General features: G+C 44.3%; 1 protein-coding gene across 4 annotated transcripts in view; it reads left to right on the top strand.

The window, feature by feature from the left end:
* Nucleotides 1-19,282, top strand: part of LOC147705943 (uncharacterized) — a 433,145-nt gene that overhangs the window by 356,237 nt on the left and 57,626 nt on the right. For all 4 annotated transcript variants that reach the window (XM_086929001.1, XM_086929002.1, XM_086929003.1 and 1 more), the window contains one exon: nucleotides 5,710-5,753. In XM_086929001.1, coding sequence (XP_086785127.1) covers nucleotides 5,710-5,753 — 44 coding nt within the window. The remainder of the gene's footprint in view (nucleotides 1-5,709; nucleotides 5,754-19,282) is intronic.

The raw sequence follows: 19,282 nt of genomic DNA on the forward strand, positions 1-19,282 counted from the left end.
CATTGAAAAAAGCTCAACAGTGCAGGGCGCCTTGTGCTGCTTCCGACCTATTCACACATCGGTCGACTACTGACATCACCTCATAGGCCAACGGGGCACCCCACACTGACTTTCGGCGCAGCATTGTAGGATGGCCACACCAGTGCGGCAACTTGCTGGACACCACCTCGGTGCCATCCGGATCTCGGAGCGTTCGAGTCACTGTACCGCAAGAGTGACCGGAACTCAGCTGGTCACACCGTCTTTCGGCGCAGCATTGTAGGATGGCCACACCAGTGCGGCAACTTGCTGGACACAACCTCGGTGCCATCCGGATCTCGGCGCGTTCGACTCACTGTACCGCAAGAGTGACCGGAACTCAGCTGGACACGCCGTCTTTCGGCGCAGCATTGTAGGATGGCCACACCACTGCAGCAATTTGCTGGACACCACCTTGGGCAACAGTGAAACTGCAGCAGGTGCAAATAAGCTTCAGATAGTCTTACAAGCACAGCTCAGAACTCTCAACTATGGCACTCAATATCCAGGACTTGCCATTCGGATCTTGGCGCCTTGTGCTGGTTCCGACCTATTCACACATCGGTCCACTACTGACATCACCTCATAAGCCAACGGGGCACCCCACGCCGACTTTCGGCACAGCATTGTAGGATGGCCACACCAGTGCAGCAACTTGCTGGACACAACCTCGGTGCCATCCGGATCTCGGCGCGTTCGACTCACTGTACCGCAAGAGTGACCGGAACTCAGCTGGACACGCCGTCTTTCGGCGCAGCATTGTAGGATGGCCACACCAGTACGGCAATTTGCTTGACACCACCTCGGTGCCATCCGGATCTCAGCGCGTTGTGCTGCCTTCGGCCTATTCGCACATCGGTCCGCTACTGACGCCGCCTCACGTGCCAACGGATTTTCTACGGTTTTTGTAGCCCTATGCCGCATAACAGGTCATGTGACTTCTTTATAAAACTTTTCATTGGTTCATTTTACTTTTGGTTTCCTAAAGATGGAAGGCTTGGTCATATGACCTAAAAATAACACTTTTCATTGGTTTAGAACATTTTTTTTTCCCAAACGATGAAAGCCCCACCTTGTTTCTGGATCATTCAGACTGAAGCTGGCGTCAGCATGAGAGCACCACCATCTCGTGGCTCCGTCGTGGTCATTCCGCGAGCAATCATGGCAGCCGCTCCCCACCGGAAGCCTGCGGGAGTCGGGGGCCCCCAAGACTTTTGTACAATCTTCACGGCTGAGGGGACGCTTTTCGAGAATGGAGCCCAAGCCCTAGCAGGCAAGCGTCCGAGTTCCAAAGTGTCCCAGGGCCATTTCAGTGGACCAGGCCCAAAACCGAGGAGCCGTCCGCCATTTTAAGAGCCATGTGGCAGCCGCCTATCGCTGCACTGCAAGAGTGGGAGCAACTCAACAACATGGTGAGCGAGACGCTGTAGCCGAAAGAGCGGGCGCAACTCAGCTAGATGGCCGCCACCTGGGGAGGCCCGTTCACGCCGCCTCCCCCACGCCCCCCCCGGGCCGCCGCACGCCAATTTTCGGAGTAGCATTGTAGGATACCAAAACCAGTGCGGCAGTTTACTGGACATCACCTGGGTGCCTGTCGTACATGTTGTGTCAGCCATGTGACACTGGACACAGACCGCTACTGACGAGGCCTCCCCCCGCACCACCCGGGACGCCCCACGCTGTTTTTCTGTGCTGCATTGTAGGATCCCTAAACCAGTGCGGCACCCAGGCGACATCACCTGGGTGCCGTCCAGAACTCTGCACGTTGTGCTGCCTTGGGACTATTCGCACAAAAGACAGCTTCTAACCATTGTTGCTTTTTGTGTTCAGAAATGTTTAAATGTTTTTAGTTTTTGTTCCGTTCGTTAAAGTTAATAGTTAATAAAGTTTTATAACCTTACTTTGTTGGAGTGTTATCTATTTTTTTAAAAACGGGTGAATGGGGCCTTGAATCGGGTTATTGTCATGTGTGGGCTTTGGAAGTGTGCTGCTGCAGGATCGGACATTTCAAACTCAAATGCACGTTCTTTTTCTTACCTTTCTGAAGCATGGAGCGCAATAGCAAGCAGAGAAAGGGTGATGCACGTGTTGAACACTGCCTGGCCTGGCAAGTTGCTGGCAGTCCCCCCCGCCCGCTCCTGAAAGAGGGCACACACACACCGCCGCCCCGAGTACTTCACAAATCTTTAAAAGACCATGCGCTTGTTCATGAGGCTTAAATGGTTTATCACCTCTTCTAGAACCCCTGCATCGACCCTCTGACGTTTCATGGAAAAATTACCATGTAACACAATACCAAGCCCTGTCAACTGAAACCCCAAGGAATCGTGGGGCATATTATCAAGGGGGTTTATCTCCGCTTTTTTGGCTTTAAAAGCCATGAAAGCGGAGATAAAATTATTTCCCTATTACCAAGCTGTCGCTAACACCAGTTAGTGACAGCTAAAAGGAGATAGCGACCATCTTGGGCCCCGCTTTGCATGTCAGTGATACTTATCACTAATGACATGCAAAGTGGCGTGCCAAGATGTTAGCGACTGGAAACAGTCCCTAACATCGCTACCTTCTATTACCAACTTTTGGAGATATTCGCGCTAAGCGCGAATATCTCCAAAATCTAACACCTGCCCTGAGCAGTTCTTAGCCATGTTATCCAATGGGAGGTGGATAACATGGCTAAGAGCATTTGCTCGATAATACATGAATATCGCTGACTTTTCTGCGATAATAGCAAGGTTTATCTGCGATAAAAATCGCCGATGTACGGCGATAATTTTTGTCTCTAAACAAGTTAGAGACAAAAATTAACGCTAGTTGTTCGTAATATGCCCCCGGGTTTTTGCTTGCAGAAATCGGGAGGCGGGAGACTAGCACTGAAATCAGTAGTCACACGCCTGAATCGGGAGGATTGGCATGTCTGAATTCTCTACAGCTGGGGCCATAAACTACATCCGCAGGGTTAGGTGATAGCCTGGGACCAGCCTGGCATCTAAAATGGCTGCTGTGCACGACAAAATTGTGGCATTGGAAAAAAGGCAAGATGGCGCAGCCGCTGGAAGAGATGTATCAACATATATCAGCCTCCTCAGCCACCCTCAGGAAACATAGGGGATTAGGATACGTCTCCCGCACCCCCTTATACCTAGTACTTTAATTAACGAAGCACAAAATGGCGAATTCCCGTTTCGCTACCAGTTTGCGGCCCAGTTCGCGGGCCGTGAAGCGCTTCTACCGTGAAAAATATTTTTTTTTTATTTTCCCCACGGGACCCTTTAATAACCCCAACAACATTCCTAGGGGGTCAAGAGGGGGATACCTTGCCCCCTTTCATTAAATTCCCCCTTAGTTTTTCACCTTTTCTTCTCTCTCGATCCTACCGAGAGACAAGATGGCGGCCGCTCCGGACTGTCACGCAGCAAAAAAAAAAAAAAGCTCACGCACAGCCGCTGGAAGAGATATATCAACATATATCAGCCTCCTCAGCCACCCTCAGGAAACATAGGGGATTAGGATACGTCTCCCGCACCCACTTATACCTAGTAATTTAATTAACGAAGCACAAAATGGCGAATTCCCGTTTCGCTACCAGTTTGCGGCCCAGTTCGCGGCCCGTGAAGCGCTTCTACCGTGAAAAATCATTTTTTTTTTTTTTTTTCCCCACGGGACCCTTTAATAACCCCAACAACATTCCTAGGGGGTCAAGAGGGGGATACCTTGCCCCCTTTCATTAAATTCCCCTTTCGTTTTCCACCTCTTCTTCTCTCTCGATCCTACCGAGAGACAAGATGGCGGCCGCTCCGGACTGTTTAGAATGTTGACAGACACCGGAGAGCCAATCAGCTTTCTGCGCGCAAAGTTCCGATAAGCGAAAAGTAAGCGGACCGGATCGCTGCCCAGAGCGCTGTTACAGATATATATCTTGGTTTGAACGTTAATTTCTCAAAAACTACTGGAGCACATATATTGAGACCTAGCAAAGGCACATCGGGCTAACAGTCCCTACAATTTTGCCAAGTTTCGTGCAAATCCATTCAGCCGTTCGAGCTAAAAGTGAGTCCAACCGCCCTATGGAAATTAACATGGGAAAAACGCGTTTTGGGACCCCCCTTTTTTCTCGGCCCCCCCTTGACGAAACCCCCCCAAATTTTTAGGGGCTGCTCAGAAACAAAATGTGCCATTTTCCTGAAAATTTCAGCCGATTCCGTCCACAAACGCCAAAGTTATTAGACATAGAATTTTCAAAAGTCCCATAGAGAAAAAATTCTAACTATATATACCTACTGGCTATCGCCAGTAGGTAATATATATATATATATATATATATATATATATATATATATATATATATATATATATATATATATATATATATATATATATATATATATATATATATATATATATATATATATATATATATATTTATATTTATGTTTTTTAAACATCAGGTTTTACCTATTTATAATTACCACACCAAGGAACACTACAAGGAGATTTAGCAGTCATGGCAAAATGGAAAGCGGCTTCCTTAGGCGCTCCCCATACATGTAGGCTTATGTTGTAATTTCATACCACAACTTGATGGCACCTGAGGCTGTTACTGCCTTAACTATCCTTTTAAAAACACAAGTCCTGGTCACAGAATATGTCACTTTTCACATGTCCAGTTATTATTACTTTAATTATTGTGTTGTTAAATTGTCTCCTTAAAATAACCCTCACCCACCAAAGTGTCCCATGGTGGCATGCTTCATCATCTGTTTCTTTCCGCTGCTGGACGGGGCGTGCTATGACCGATGAAGACGTGGGAGCACTTTGTAGGGTGTAGACGAAAGTAAGTTGTGGTATAAGAGTGGGAGGGTCAGACCAGTGGGATCAAAAATACCTGGCTACGTGGGAACAAAGTGTTTATTTGACCATGTTCCAAACCTGTCCCTTAGGCTTTTCATCAGGACCAAGTGAATTATCTCTGTCGGAGCTAAGGGCAGGCAGAATATGCAGAACAAGGGTGCAGCTATGAGGATTGTGTGACTACAAGTACCCCTTCCTCTTGCCTTGAGCTCTTGGGGCCTGATTTCTGCATCTAAAACATCTTGCGCAAGGAAAAATACTAATTAGGTATTGTATTGCATGTATTTCTCTCCCTAATACTTATTAAGAAGACCCAGTTGGTGTTTATATTAGGAGTGGTACATGGGATCATTCACTTGGTCCTGATGAAAAGCCTTAGGGGATAGGTTTGAAACATGTTGACTGTGAGACACACAATCATTGACGGGTGTCTCTCCTTTTTGCATTTTTAATAATACCAGCTATAGGATCAAATAAACATTTAGTTCCCACGTAACCAGGTATTTTTTAACCCACTGGTCTGACTCTCTCACTCTTATACCACCATTTACTTTATAGTTTTCCTTAAAACTATAAAGGTCAATGGGAAGATAGTCAGTTTGAATGCATCTGCACTCTTCTCAGTTGTTCACCAAAGTAAGGAGGCTGAGTCCTCTGTATGCCTGAACTCTTTCTCCCCTTTTTTGTTTGACTTGTTTAAATTGTCATTACTGGTATCCTGTAAAGTGTTTAAATTCCTACCTGAAATGAGGTGAAATATTGGTATGAAAATAAACTGGTTATGTTGCAGTTTGCTGATATCTGCCACCCTCATAGCCTTCTATTTTGTGTCTCCTTCAGAAAGGTTCTTCCTGCAAGCGTGCAGGAGGAGAGAAGCCAGACAAGTAAGTATTATAAGATTATTTGGATGTTTTCACTGTTTACTATGTCCTGTGCTTTCTTCGAAAGTTCCATGAGCCAAGGAAGACTCGTGGAGATTCGGTTGAAGCACAGAGGGGACTGAGGGAATGGATGAGCCGACTAGAAGCTTGTTCCCTCGTAGCCATTTTCTTGAGTATAATTCCCTGAACAGCATTTTCTTTGAATATAATAATCTCTTATTTATTGAGTTATTCCTGTGTCATTTTGATGATGACTCCAATGCACATCTGCATGCACCAGTGAGGAAACTTTCAGATAGGCAATCCAGATTGTAACCTTTCTTGTCATGTGTCAAGGAATCGTTCCATAGTGAACAAGCATTGGCATAGTCAATATGTCTCGCCTTTAGGACCTTATAAGTGTTTAGCCATGCAGCAGATTCTCTTCCACACCTTTCTGCTATGTATAAGCACAGCCACAAGTCTGCCACAAAATAGTTGAACATAAGTTGACTCCTGACTTCACAAGCTTTGTCAATGTCTTTTAGCCACCAAAAATATTTGCTTGCGAAGACCCATGTTTGTCCCATTACATTTTGTCTTCTCCAGCAAACAGCCATTTATTAAAAGGGATTAGCCCCAGCCTGCTCTTTGATGTTAAAGCAAATTCTCCCTTCGCCCATTTGGAACACCCCCTCGTGAGCTCTTCCAATGAAAACATCCACAATATGAATATCAAAATAAAAGTTACCTCAGAGGTGAATCCTTGTTCCAATCAATTAATCAATTATCCGTTTTGCAAGAACTTACAAGAGTTTAAGAACAAAGCCTTGAATCAGAACTCAAGTGGTGCTTTGCAAATCTCAATAATAAATACCCCTGAGATTAAGATGCATGGTTTCTGTCCAACATGGAAACCATGTCAGAAAGCGTGTTTGGGGGCCCACAGCAGGGCCCCTTTTTGATAGCGGCCTCCAGTTGGGGGTCGAGGGTGCCCCCCTGTTGATCCCTGCCCCCGTGGCAGGGACCTTAGGGTGCTTGCCTCTGAACTGCACCTCCCTTCTCTCAAAGGGTGCTTGTGTTACAGCTGGTTTATGGCTGTACCATGATAAAAGGGAGCATGCGACCGAACAGTGTTTGTTTGCTTTGTAATGAGCCGGTCGGGACCAAGACGGTGTTGGGATGACTTTGTATTCAGGCCCTAAGTGTTATGTCAATCTACATGGGATTTAAAGTGCAGTAATCAGTGTTCAGAATAAAGCTCTACATCTACCTATGAAGTCAGAGAATGAAAGTAAACAAGCCCCTTAGAAAAATTGTCTTTCATTTGACCTCGTCTTTGAATACACAGCAAATGTGACCAGATAAGACATGATTTACAAGCCTTTTTAACATTTTACTAAAAAGAAAAACTGTGTTCAGATATCTATGTAACACTGTACTCTTGCTTGCTTCAACAAGGAACTGTGGCAAATAAATACATATGATTTTGCTTAAAATGCTACTTAGTATAAATTTCGGGCATTTGCATACTCTTAAAACAACAACAAACGCCAGATATTTTTATTTTGGAACATGGCAACCCTACTGTGGGTGGGTGACTTGACACAAGGTATTTTTTGGGCTTAGGAAGGGGAGTACAACACAAAGTAATTCAAGAATACTTTCAAGGAATGAAGAGCAGAAACACTTGAGGAAGGTGCTGTACATGTTGCAAAATTGGAGTGCTAAAGAGTTACCTTCCATCAGGTACCCATGTTTTGTGAGCGCTCTATCCAAATCACGTGACTTTCATCACCAAAAAACTGGAACTTCATCTGGAGCTGACTTGAAGCACATACATATTGTAGGTGCGTTATATCTGACAAACACAACATGGAAACACTCCTCACCCAGGATTGAAAAGAAATACTTCTATTATGTGTCATGTCAGAGATAAGGATCATCCCAATAAAAGGACCTTATCACAACACGTACATGTGTAGTTCTTACAACTTCCAAACCAGTGCTCCAAATAGGCAAACAATGTCAGGGAGTACTCACACTTCCTTGATCAGAATGGAAGAGAACATTGCCTCTGAGCTATGCTGCAATACATTTGAAGTACAGGCACTGTTTTGCAAACAAGCACACTGTATAGTGAGTAGCAGCATTTCAGTATTTGCATTTAAATCACTGCTTCAAACATGCACCCTTACACAGTGCAGCACGACCGCTTTTAAGCATCCGATTTAAGTGTAGGTAGCTTGCGCAATATAAATAGCGGAATACGATTTGGTAGCTATGGCGTTAGAAATTCAAAGGTCACCCTTCTAAGGGGTTGTCTAGCGTGTGCTCACATGGGAACAAGGTCACCACAAATGTATCATAACACCATTGACCCCGCTATCCCAGTTACAAAGCTCACATGCTGCTGAGCCCCAAATCCCAAGTTCAGCACCGACCTCCGCTGAGCATCAAGCTGCAGTAAATTGCATCAGCTGCAGCTGTGCCTGTCGCTGTATATCCTACCGGGAAACATTCGACCAATCAGATAACTGCATAGACTAATGATTGGATAAATATCAGAGTTGTCCTGGAGGACATATATTTACAGCTGTTTAAGGAGAAATGCAATAATCTATGTAACGTAGTTTTAAAAAAAAAGATAGTATACATGTGAGACGCCTCGTAGTCCCAGAGGAAGGTTGATATATGAACTAAATATGCTTCAGCAAAACCATTGCCAAATATTGTTTATAAGTCACACTCAAAGCACTTTAAAAAAAAAAGAAAAAAAGTTACTTTGCACAATATTTAGACACTCACCCATACCTCATTTGAATCATGCCCGTTAATTTCACTCTTGCTTCCTGGATTGTTTAAGATAAATTTTCAGAGAATAAGCTGAGAGGCTTATGGAGTAACAACAGAGAGAGAAACAAAGGTTGAATCTCCGTCTTTAGATGAATCCGTTGTTCAGACTGCGTGTCAGTCACAGGGCGTGAGAGGGGCAAGCAGGAAGATAATGATTGGGGGATGGGGCAGGAAAAAATACCCGCTATTTGTTTACATTTTGCTGTTCAGGAATAGCAAAGAGCTGGTAGTTGAACAAAATAAAAATATTATTTACAGACCTTTTCACAGAAACCGCCCTTCAGCCTCCCTCGTAAAGCAATAGACAGTGGAGAGGATGTGGCACAACGGCTAGAGCGACTCACCTTTGGGAACCGGGTTTGAGTTTAAGTGGGTGTCTAACCACCAAGGAAAGACAGCCAAAGTTGCAACCACAGCAAAATAACACCACCTCACCAATGACAACCTTGAAACAATCCTAAATCACCAATTGGTTAAACCAACTCCCAACTACTAACGCAACATCACACAGCCTGCACATTACTCACAGTTCCACCTTGCCAATGAAAACCTTACACCAATCTCAATATGCTAACTAGTTGAACTAACCACCTATTATGAACGCTGGATCAGCATCTTCCAGCGTGACACCAGTCCACAACGGTGCTCAACACTCAAAGACTATCTACGTGAATCATCCTTGAATGACTAAAGTTATAAATGAACAGCATAACAAGTCTCACTCCATAGTCCTGCATCCCCAGAACATAAACTATATTTCCTTAACTCGAAATACACCCATATTGATGTTACTATATTGCAACTAAGCTCTAGACTGTCTGCTCTCTTAGACTCTCTGCCCTCCCAGCTGAGGGCACACTTTTGTTGGTGCTCAACACCAAGAGTAGCTGCATGCCCTGCCCCCACGAGACTCCCTCCCTCTCCCTTCCATGCTGATATTGTCAACCTTAAACAATAAAGAATACTGATTATTCTAATAAATCAGCCAAAGCAGACACCCACCCACAGGTACATTACTTCTATAACTAACTCGCTTCCCACCCTCTCACCAAATCAGTCACATCAGCCTTACTTCATACCCCAAAACTGTAGATCAGCAATAAAGCACACGCTGGAAATATTTGACACTATCAAACACTACTGTCTTGACCAGCTGATCTGGTTCAATGACACATCACACAACATATTTCATCTTTTACTTCTATCATCAGGAACGGCCATGTAGGGAGAGTCTGGGAGGCATCACAGCCTTTTTCAAACTCCTTACGATGCAGGGAGATACACAACAACTCTTTTTTCACATTCCATATTTTTGGAAGACTGTTATCTTCACTGGGGCATCACAGAAGATTCTGCAGTCAGCCAGTTCGCCTCCTTTCTTTCTGGAAGCAATCTTATACAACACTGCCTAAAACCAACACATACAAACGGTTCAATACTCAACTTAATAACCTCCAAAGTGGACCTCCTCTAGTGAATGAACCCACACCATTAACTAGTCGATCACTTTCCTTTCTCTTTGCAACTTTCTTTCTCCATGACTATGGGCCAACTAAAAAGAGCGAATACCTGGTTTTGCGACACCAAGAACATTGACATCAGCATACGTAGCAACACTGCACAAAAGTCTCCATCGGACAGCAATGCCTTCACAGAGGTCCATGTTTCGACTACTTACTGTTTCAACTGTCCTTCAGATCTGCTTGAGGGGCTAGCTCTGCTCCAAAGTAAAAAGAAGAAAACCTAAATCCTCAACTCCCTGGATCTACAAGGTCTTAAATGAAGAAAGGAAAGCCTAAGAATACTGGAGAAGAAATGAAGACAGTCAATCTCCACCACAATTCTTACATGCTAGAAGACTATATGAAAAACATATGTTCTGTGAGAAATCAAATTACTTTGTATCCCTCCTAAACTTAGCTAAGAGCCGTCTTACACAACTCGTTCAATTAGCTCAAACTGTCAACAGCCCTCTATCTCCATATCTATCAAATTTGATAACCTATGCATGAAAGCAGAAGTTTATACAGTTCCTCGACTCAAAAGTAAAATTGATAATATTCCATGACAATAATAAATGTTTGCGTGGACTTTTGGCTGCTACACAATCCTAGCCTACTTTTGTCTGCCACTTAGAGCTTGGTGTTAATTTTGTGGAGGATTGAATGAAGCTCACGCCTATGCTCCTTTAGCTAAAGCTTTGGGAGACACCTTAAGCTAGCCTAACTAGGGAGGTGATTCGAGACTGCCTCCGCCTGGATAACACGCTGTCAGTTTCTAGGCTGAAGTATGTCAAATCTGTCTTTTGCTCTTTGGGAATCTCGGAATTGTTTACAAACCCCGAAAGTATCAAGAGTGGCTCTAAAGCATAGGTTAAAGTACTCTTTTATAAATGGCGAGAAAAGAGACACCTGAGGGATTTTTATCAACGAAATACAGCTATAAATTACGTATCAAGTACATGCTCAGCAGGTCTGGAGTTTTATTTGTCTCTTATTCAAAATGAGAGATATAGATTTCATCTTACCAGGTTGTGTTTTAATATTTTACACAACTTTTTTGCTTACCCGACCCAGGGAACTTGGTTCACTAATTTTACGAACTGTCCCAATAACTGTGTTACAAAGCAAAGTACACTGCACTTTATGTTGTTCTGCACCCTGTAACAACAATAAACATGTAAGGAGGGTCAAAGGGGATTTAAAGACCACACTCTGATACAGCCTCAACAGTACTGCGAAACAAGAAGTGTCAGAGGGTCTGGAATAACAAAAACAAGAATGCCAGATGAGCGACTACAAAGGACTCCAATACCATGCCATGTATAAACTATAAAGACAAAGGTCACCCTTACATTGAACCCAACAAGTGATCATATAAGGATGCCCATCAGTCACCACACGGAACCGCCCTTCATCATTTGGGTTCCTTTTCTAAGACCACTGATGGTGTTATCTATTATCTTTCTCATGGGGGGCTATGATTTTAAAAACCATCCCATGATCAGATAGATTAACGTGGTTTTGTTCCTCAACTGGGACGATGTTACAAAGGGGGGACTGATGTCGTAGTGCAAAAATAGTGAGAAAACAGGAAAAAAGTGTGTGAGATACACACACGCACACACGCACACACACGCACACAAACAACACACACACACACACACACAGGCACCCACACACACACACTCACACACTCACACACACGTTCCTCTACTGGACAAAATTGATGAATCTATCTCTCTGCCAATGATGTTTTCACAGCTGCCTCAAAACTGGATGTCACCCCACTTCTAAAAAAATGCTCAGCGGATATTTATGACTGCAACAATGTTTGCCCTATCTCCAACCTGCCTTTGCTTGCAAAAATCATCTAAAGACATGTGGTGGAGCAAATCAACCAACACATCAAAGACAACAGTCACCTTGATAAATACCAATCCGCTTTCAATCAGGGCTGTAGCACCAAACACCACAGCTACATGTGATCAAAGATCCTCTTTGAGTCCTAGATTCGGGCGGTTCTTGCCTCCTGATTCTTCTCGACCGCTCATTAGCATCCAACGCCATAAACCTCCTTACGCTTCTTGAAACATTCTGAAATTGAATGGGCATTGATGACGTGGTCCTTAAATGGTTTGACTCATTTCTCATGGATAGGTTGCAGAGAATCATAATTAATGATTGCTACTCCGCTCCGATGACTGTAGATCAAGGGGCCCCTCAGGGTTCCAACCTTTCTCCAACCTTATTGAAGCTATATGTCAAGCCCCTTGGAGCCCTACTAAGAAAGACAGGGATCTTTTATCATAAATTTGCAGACAAACTCCAACTGTACTTAAAGGAAGGGGCATCTTCAGAACTGTGAAGACCGGTGTTTAGAACAGCTTTGAATTGATCATCTAGGTTCAGCTCTATCATGCCTTCTTTGACCAGGCCACTGACAGTGCATACCACACTAATTCAAATTTTAAATCTGCTTTCATTTAATAATCAACGATAGTGACATACGTTTGCAATATTGCAATACACCTGCAGCTTACTCATATTACAAATAATCTCTGGAACCCTCTCCATTTCTCATGTGTGAGGTCCTGTTTTGATCTAAAAGAAAGTTTTTTGTGGATATCGCATGGTGTTTAAAAACATGAACACAACATTTTCCTGCAAAATGTCTGTAATAGACACCAACACATTACCTGTATTAAATTGTAATGAAAAGAAAACAGTATTTAAAACAATCTCTTTTTAAGAATTATTTAAGGTTATCAGGGCAGGAATATCTGCAGAACACACCCAGCTCTGTCAGAGTGCCCCCTGAAATTCGGGTGCCCTGTACCAACACCCGCTTTGCCCATGCCTTAAAACATCTCTACTTAAAGGTTTTCTCTCCAAATGACATCTCGGATTTCACCATTAATCTCAACTCCATACAAGACTGGATGACTTCTCATAATTTAAAACTGAACTCTGTCAAAACTGAATACTTCCTCATCTAAATTACCCCTTCCAGGTACAATCTTGGATAGGCTCACTCAGTACCCTTAACAGCAAACCCACCATCATTCACACTGCCAAATCCCTAGGAGTCATCTAGATAAAAGGTTCATCATACAATCGCAAATCAGCACCAATCGCCAGAAATACATGTGATCAACTGCGTGTTTTCTGGGTAATCTGCGACTACATTCTAGAGCAGGGGTCTCCAAACCGGTCCTGGAGGGCCGGATCCATGCCAGATTTTTATGTGTATTGTCTGACCTAGGGTGGTGTGGAGTGCAAAAAAACGATGGATTTAGGCCCAGATCTTTGTACTGGGGTGAATGTAAGACATTGTTCTGCATTCTGTCCATCAACTGTGTTTTTTGCAATTTTCACCCGAGTGGGTTGGGTATGCTCAGACGTGAGTCCCAGGCTCTCCACATCACTCGAGTCAAGCTATCCAGGCTGAAGAAGGCTGATAGCCAGAAACCGGTCCTTGGATGCTTGATTCCGGTCTAGGAAAGACATGGCTTGGTAGTTCGGGCAGGACTGTTCCCATGAGGCACAGGGTCAAGGCTGATTTGCATATAGCCATTGTCTGACCTAGGGTGGTGTGGAGTGCAAAAAAACGATGGATTTAGGCCCAGATCTTTGTACTGGGGTGAAGGTATGACATTGTTCTGCATTCTGTCCATCAACTGTGTTTTTTGTTTTTATAATAGACACCAACACATTACCTGTATTAAATTGTAATGAAAGGAAAACAGTATTTAAAACAATCTATTTTTAATATGTATTTAAGGTTATCAGGGCAGAGATATCTGCAGAACACACCCAGCTCTGTCAGAGGGCCCCCTGAAATTCGGGTGCCCTGTACCAACACCCGCTTTGCCCATGCCTTAAAACATCTCTACTTAAAGGTTTTCTCTCCAAATGACATCTCAGATTTCACCATTAATCTCAACTCCATACAAGACTGGATGACTTCTCATAATTTAAAACTGAACTCTGTCAAAACTGAATACTTCCTCATCTAAATTACCCCTTCCAGGTACAATCTTGGATAGGCTCACTCAGTACCCTTAACAGCAAACCCACCATCATTCACACTGCCAAATCCCTAGGAGCCATCTAGATAAAAGGTTCATCATACAATCGCAAATCAGCACCAATCGCCAGAAATACATGTGATCAACTGCGTGTTGTCTGGGTAATCTGCGGCTACATTCTAGAAGAGCAAGACCTGGAATCTCATTCAATCATTCGTGCTCTTCTTAATCAACTATTGCAATTCTCTCTTGACTGGTTTTCCAAGACCCCTGTCACCCCCCTGAAATCCGTTCTTCATTTAGCAGCACGCTTAGTCTATGGGGCCAAAAGGAATGACTACATCTCACCTATGCTTGTTACTCTCCTCTGGTTGTCCATTGAAACCAGGTGGCTTATATCATACAAAAGGCCTTACACTTATCCACCCCTCACTCCCTGGCTGACAATCTTTAAAAATTATTTAAAAAATATATATTTTCATTTTTAACAAACACAAAAAGAAAACGTAAAATAAAAAGCGTCAGTTATTACATTAGTAAGAGAATCATTGTACACATTCTATTCAGCATTAATACATTCGGAAATTGTTTCAAGGAAACAGAGATATACGAATGTATTCCATAATACACTTCTCCTTCTCCTTCCCATATCTGGCAGCAGTGTCCTCCTGCAGGCTGGGGAATGTAGAGCACTAGGAGTTACCGATTGTACTCTGTTCTTGTGTGGGTCGGTGGGTGTGTGTTATTGACTCCTGCCTCTTCTATTTCTAAGACATATTAGCTCAGCCAAGGGGCCCATATCTTAGTGAACTTTTTGGGGCAGCCTCTGGCAGTGTATGTAATCTTCTCCGCTTCCATATACAAGTCCATCCTAGCTCTCCATTCCATCAGTGTTGGCACACCGGATGCACCCCAGTGCTTGGCAATGTCCCTTTCTGCAACTATCAGTCCTAGATTATATAGTAAAAGTTTGTGACTAGGAAGGTCAACTTCCATGGCGATTCCCAGCAATATGTATTTGGAATCCATGGCGACCTGTACCTTTAGTATACCGTTCATTTCCTGTAATATCCGGCCCCAGTACCGTTGGATATGTTGCCATTTCCACAATGTATGTATATAGGTACCCTGTTAAGTGCTGCAGCGTAGACAAGTGGGGGACTCCACTTTCTCCATGGCGTGTAGCTGGGCCCTCTAAAAATAATACCCTACGGAGGACTTTGTAACTTATAAATCCTAATCGTAGCTTAATTGCCACTTCTCTTGTATGCATAAAGGCCCCCTCCCAATCAATGACTTCTAGTGGGTCTCTATTGTCTTCCCATTTCAATGGCAGGGATTTCAATGTGTCTGGAATGTTATAGATCCGAGTTTTGTACTTCCAAGAAACTGCCTTAGAAGGTATTTCTCCCTGCAACAACCTACCCTCGAGTTGCATATATTCTGGGATGTCTGTAGCGCCTATTTTTCCTGCTCTATAGGCATGTTGCAGTTGCAAGTATTTGTATTTTTGTATATTTGCAAGCTGATATTCGGCTTGAAATACCGAGAAGGGGATCAAATCACAGTTTTTTAAAATGTCACCCACAGTAGAGATACTCACCATATCCCATTTCTTAAAGCCCCGCAGTCCAGATACTTTGGGCAGTCTCTTACCCTCCCAAAGTGGGGTAGCCCTTGTCAGTTTTTTGTCCCACTGCATTTGTCTCTCCGCCCCTGTCGATTAAGTATGGGCGGAAAATTCGTTGAATTTGCAAATTTTTGGCAATTTCACGATCTGCAAATAGCGCGAAATTGCCCAAAAATCCGCAATTTGCAAGTTGGAGGATTTATTTTCCTTGTTCGCGCTTCAAAAATACAATCTTGCGCGCACGGCATTGACTTACCATGATTCTGCGTTTGCTGATGAGTTTTCCTCCATGTTCGTGTGTGCTGCGAGATTTTGGTAGCTGGCCGAGCGACTCCGCGATCGCGAACACGTCATTGCGACCCAAAATAGGAAATTGCGAACGCGTCATTGCAACCTGAAGCAGGAAAAAGGCATCGCGAGCAGGCTGGTTAAGTGGAAACAACATGTTCGCGACCGTTGCGACCGCATACGCAAGTTCTCTTCCCCGACCTGGTAAAACAAATCTCGCAAAAAAAAATTTGCAAGCTCGCAAAATTTGGTGGATTTTTGCGAATCGCGATTACGAATTCGCACAAATTTGCGTATCGCGAATTCGCAAATTCCACCCATGCTTACTATCGATCTCAGTGTGGCGGGTCACAGTCCCTGGGTCCCTGAGTCCCCATAAATGAAATGTACATGGCTGCATTTCTGAAACTGGTGTCTTTCCAGAGAATAGGTCAGGTGGTCTCCCACTATGAGTCCCCACTTGTTTATTGCGATAAGGTGTGCGGCTCGGTAATAAGGCTTTATGTCTGGCAGAGCAATCCCTCCATTATATTAGTTGCATAGTAGCGTCTGTAACAACACTTTCGGGTGACCCTCGTCCCATAAGAGCGTGCGTAGTATGTCATTAATTGTATTGAAGATTTCCCTTTCGATTCTTTGATATGTGTTGTGTAGAATCTAAAGTAGCTTGGGGAGGGTGGTCATTTTATATATGGCTGCTCTCTCTACCCAGCAATGTCAGAGGGAGCTGCCGCCACCTGGCCAATTCCTCCCGGAATTCTGCGATAATCCCCTTGATGTTATTATGTAGGCAGTATACTATGTTGTTAGAGATGAAAAGACCCAAGTATCTAAATCCCTCCCTAGCAATGTGGAGGTGTCTCAGGATTGTGAATGTGCCATTTTATACATGGCTGCTCTACCCAGCAATGTGAGAGGAAACCGCCGCCATCTGGCCACATTCTCCCGATATTCTACTATAATCACCTTGATGTTATTATGTAGGAAGTCTACATTGTTGGAAGAGATGAAAAGACCCAAGAATCTAAATCTGAAAGTTGGCTACTGGTACTGTGCATGTGCCAATGCTACCCCCCACAGGATATATATTTGATTTGTCCCAATTTAAACTGTATCCTGCACGGTTCCGTACTCTTTGAACAGAGCAGTATTAGGGGGAGGGTCTCATTAGGGTTAGTTATGTAAAGTAGGATGTCATCTGCATAAAGAGAGATCTGCTCGTATCCCAGGCAGCGCTCTTCATCTCGGAAGCCACTTATCCCGAGGGAGCACTCTGCGGGTGTTGCCCCACTGTGTTCGCGCACTGCCCTGAGAAGCCATGGAGGAGTGAGCAGCTAACCAGCAGCAAAGAAGCTCAGAGAAAACAGGATGAACGCTTCCCGAAGCATTTCAGGAGGCTTTTTGGACTTTTCTTGGGGACTGGGCGTTTCTCTGCAGTCAAAACAACCTTCACAACTGACGGACGTAATGCGCAGTGATGAGCGGTGGGTGTGGCTCAGCAGTACAGCGGGTCGCAGCTGCAAGAACACAAGAGCCGATTTAGGGGAGACACTCAGCCCAGCACCCAGATACCTTTGGAACCAGCGCCAGCCCCCCTGAGTCTGGGAGAGGGAAAGTGAGCCGCTGGCCTGCTTAGAGAACATGTTTATCTCTGCTGGGCTCCTGGCGTGTGCCCGCCACATCTTGCCTGCCTCATCTCTACACCCAAAACAAACTCCACCAAAGCGGCCAGAGCAGAAGTTGGTCCCGGTCTGGGCAGGTGAGCCCTTGTCGCGATCAGGCACACAGCGGGGCAGGGCAGAGAACCAGGTGCGGGGCATACCTACTGTATCACATCAACGCCCAAGGAATCAGGAGCAGCCGGCCGGCAACAAGCCACTGAGGTACAGGGTACAGGGTGAGTGGAAGAGACAAAGGTCAGTGGTGGCAGTCGGGAGTGTGGGATTGCGAGGTAGCTGGTTTAGGTCCAGCTACAGGAAGCTTGAGCCACTAGTCCACAGAAGTGTCCCATCCAGGATTGGGTGCGACTTGGGGCTGGCATTAGCTCGCCTTTGTGAGCCCTTGTCTGCCTCCTATACCAGCCCGGTTTGTGGGGTCCTGTGCTGACAAATGTTTTTAACGCAGTCTTAAAAGTAGGCCTACCTGATTCACGGAAGAAATCCATTCTAATACCAATCTATAAGAAGGGAGACAAATCCGAAGCCAAACATTATAGGCCAATAATATTGTTGGACGGCACAGCTAAACTCATGGGTAAGGTTCTATTGAATCGTTTAGAGGAATGGGCAGCCAAAAATAAGGTTTTAATCCCAGTTCAATATGGTTTCAAAAAGGGAATGGGTACCCAAGATCAGTGCGTCAACCATAGTCTATTAATCGCTGAGTGTTCCCAAGCAAAATTTGGCAGGTTATACTTGCCATTTATGGACTTGTCCGCAGCGTTTGACTGCAAGGCACACAAATACCTATGGAGGATAATGGAGGCAATGGTCATAGATGGGGCTATCATACATTTTATCAGGCATCTTTATTCAACAGCCACAGTCTGTGTCAGATACAAGAGAGAAGGGGAGTGCACCAGGGTGTTTCCAATCAATAGAGGAGTCTGGCAGGGTTGCTTACTCGCCCCATTTCATTTCTCTATCAGCACTAATGGGGTAGAGGCGCCTCTGTCGGATTCAACTCCAGGTGTCCCAGTAAAATTAACAACGTTCGCACCCCAATTCTCCCGTATGCTGATTACACAGTGCTAATTGCCCGCATGGGATTGGCCCTACAAAAGTTACTAAACATCTATGCAACCTACATGCAAAAATGAGGGCTTAAAACTAACGAGGCAAAGTCTTTCATCCTAATTTCATCCTAATCTCAGGACAGGAAGATCCCGAGCTTTTACATTTCTGGAAACAAAATAGCCCATACCGGTGACTTTTGTTATCTAGGCGTAACATTTGATAAGCAACTATCATGGACCCATATGCTCGCTACCAGGGGGTTACCATTTGAGAAAAGTATCATTGCTCTCCACTCATTTATCACAAAAATGGGGGCGAAACCTATCGACATGGTAAAAAAGGTCTATGCAGCTAAATCAGCGTCGGTAGCAACCTGCGGGGCAGGCATATGTGTTTGTACCAAGCCGTCTGCCCTCAAGAGGACATCTTTTAGAAAAAACGAGTGGGCTTCCCAGTAAGATGCTCCAACCTTATTACTCACACAGAATTGGAGGTACTATATCTGACCGATACA

Source organism: Lissotriton vulgaris, chromosome 7 (genome assembly GCF_964263255.1).
Source record: "Lissotriton vulgaris chromosome 7, aLisVul1.2, whole genome shotgun sequence".
Taxonomy (NCBI): Eukaryota; Metazoa; Chordata; class Amphibia; order Caudata; family Salamandridae; genus Lissotriton; species Lissotriton vulgaris.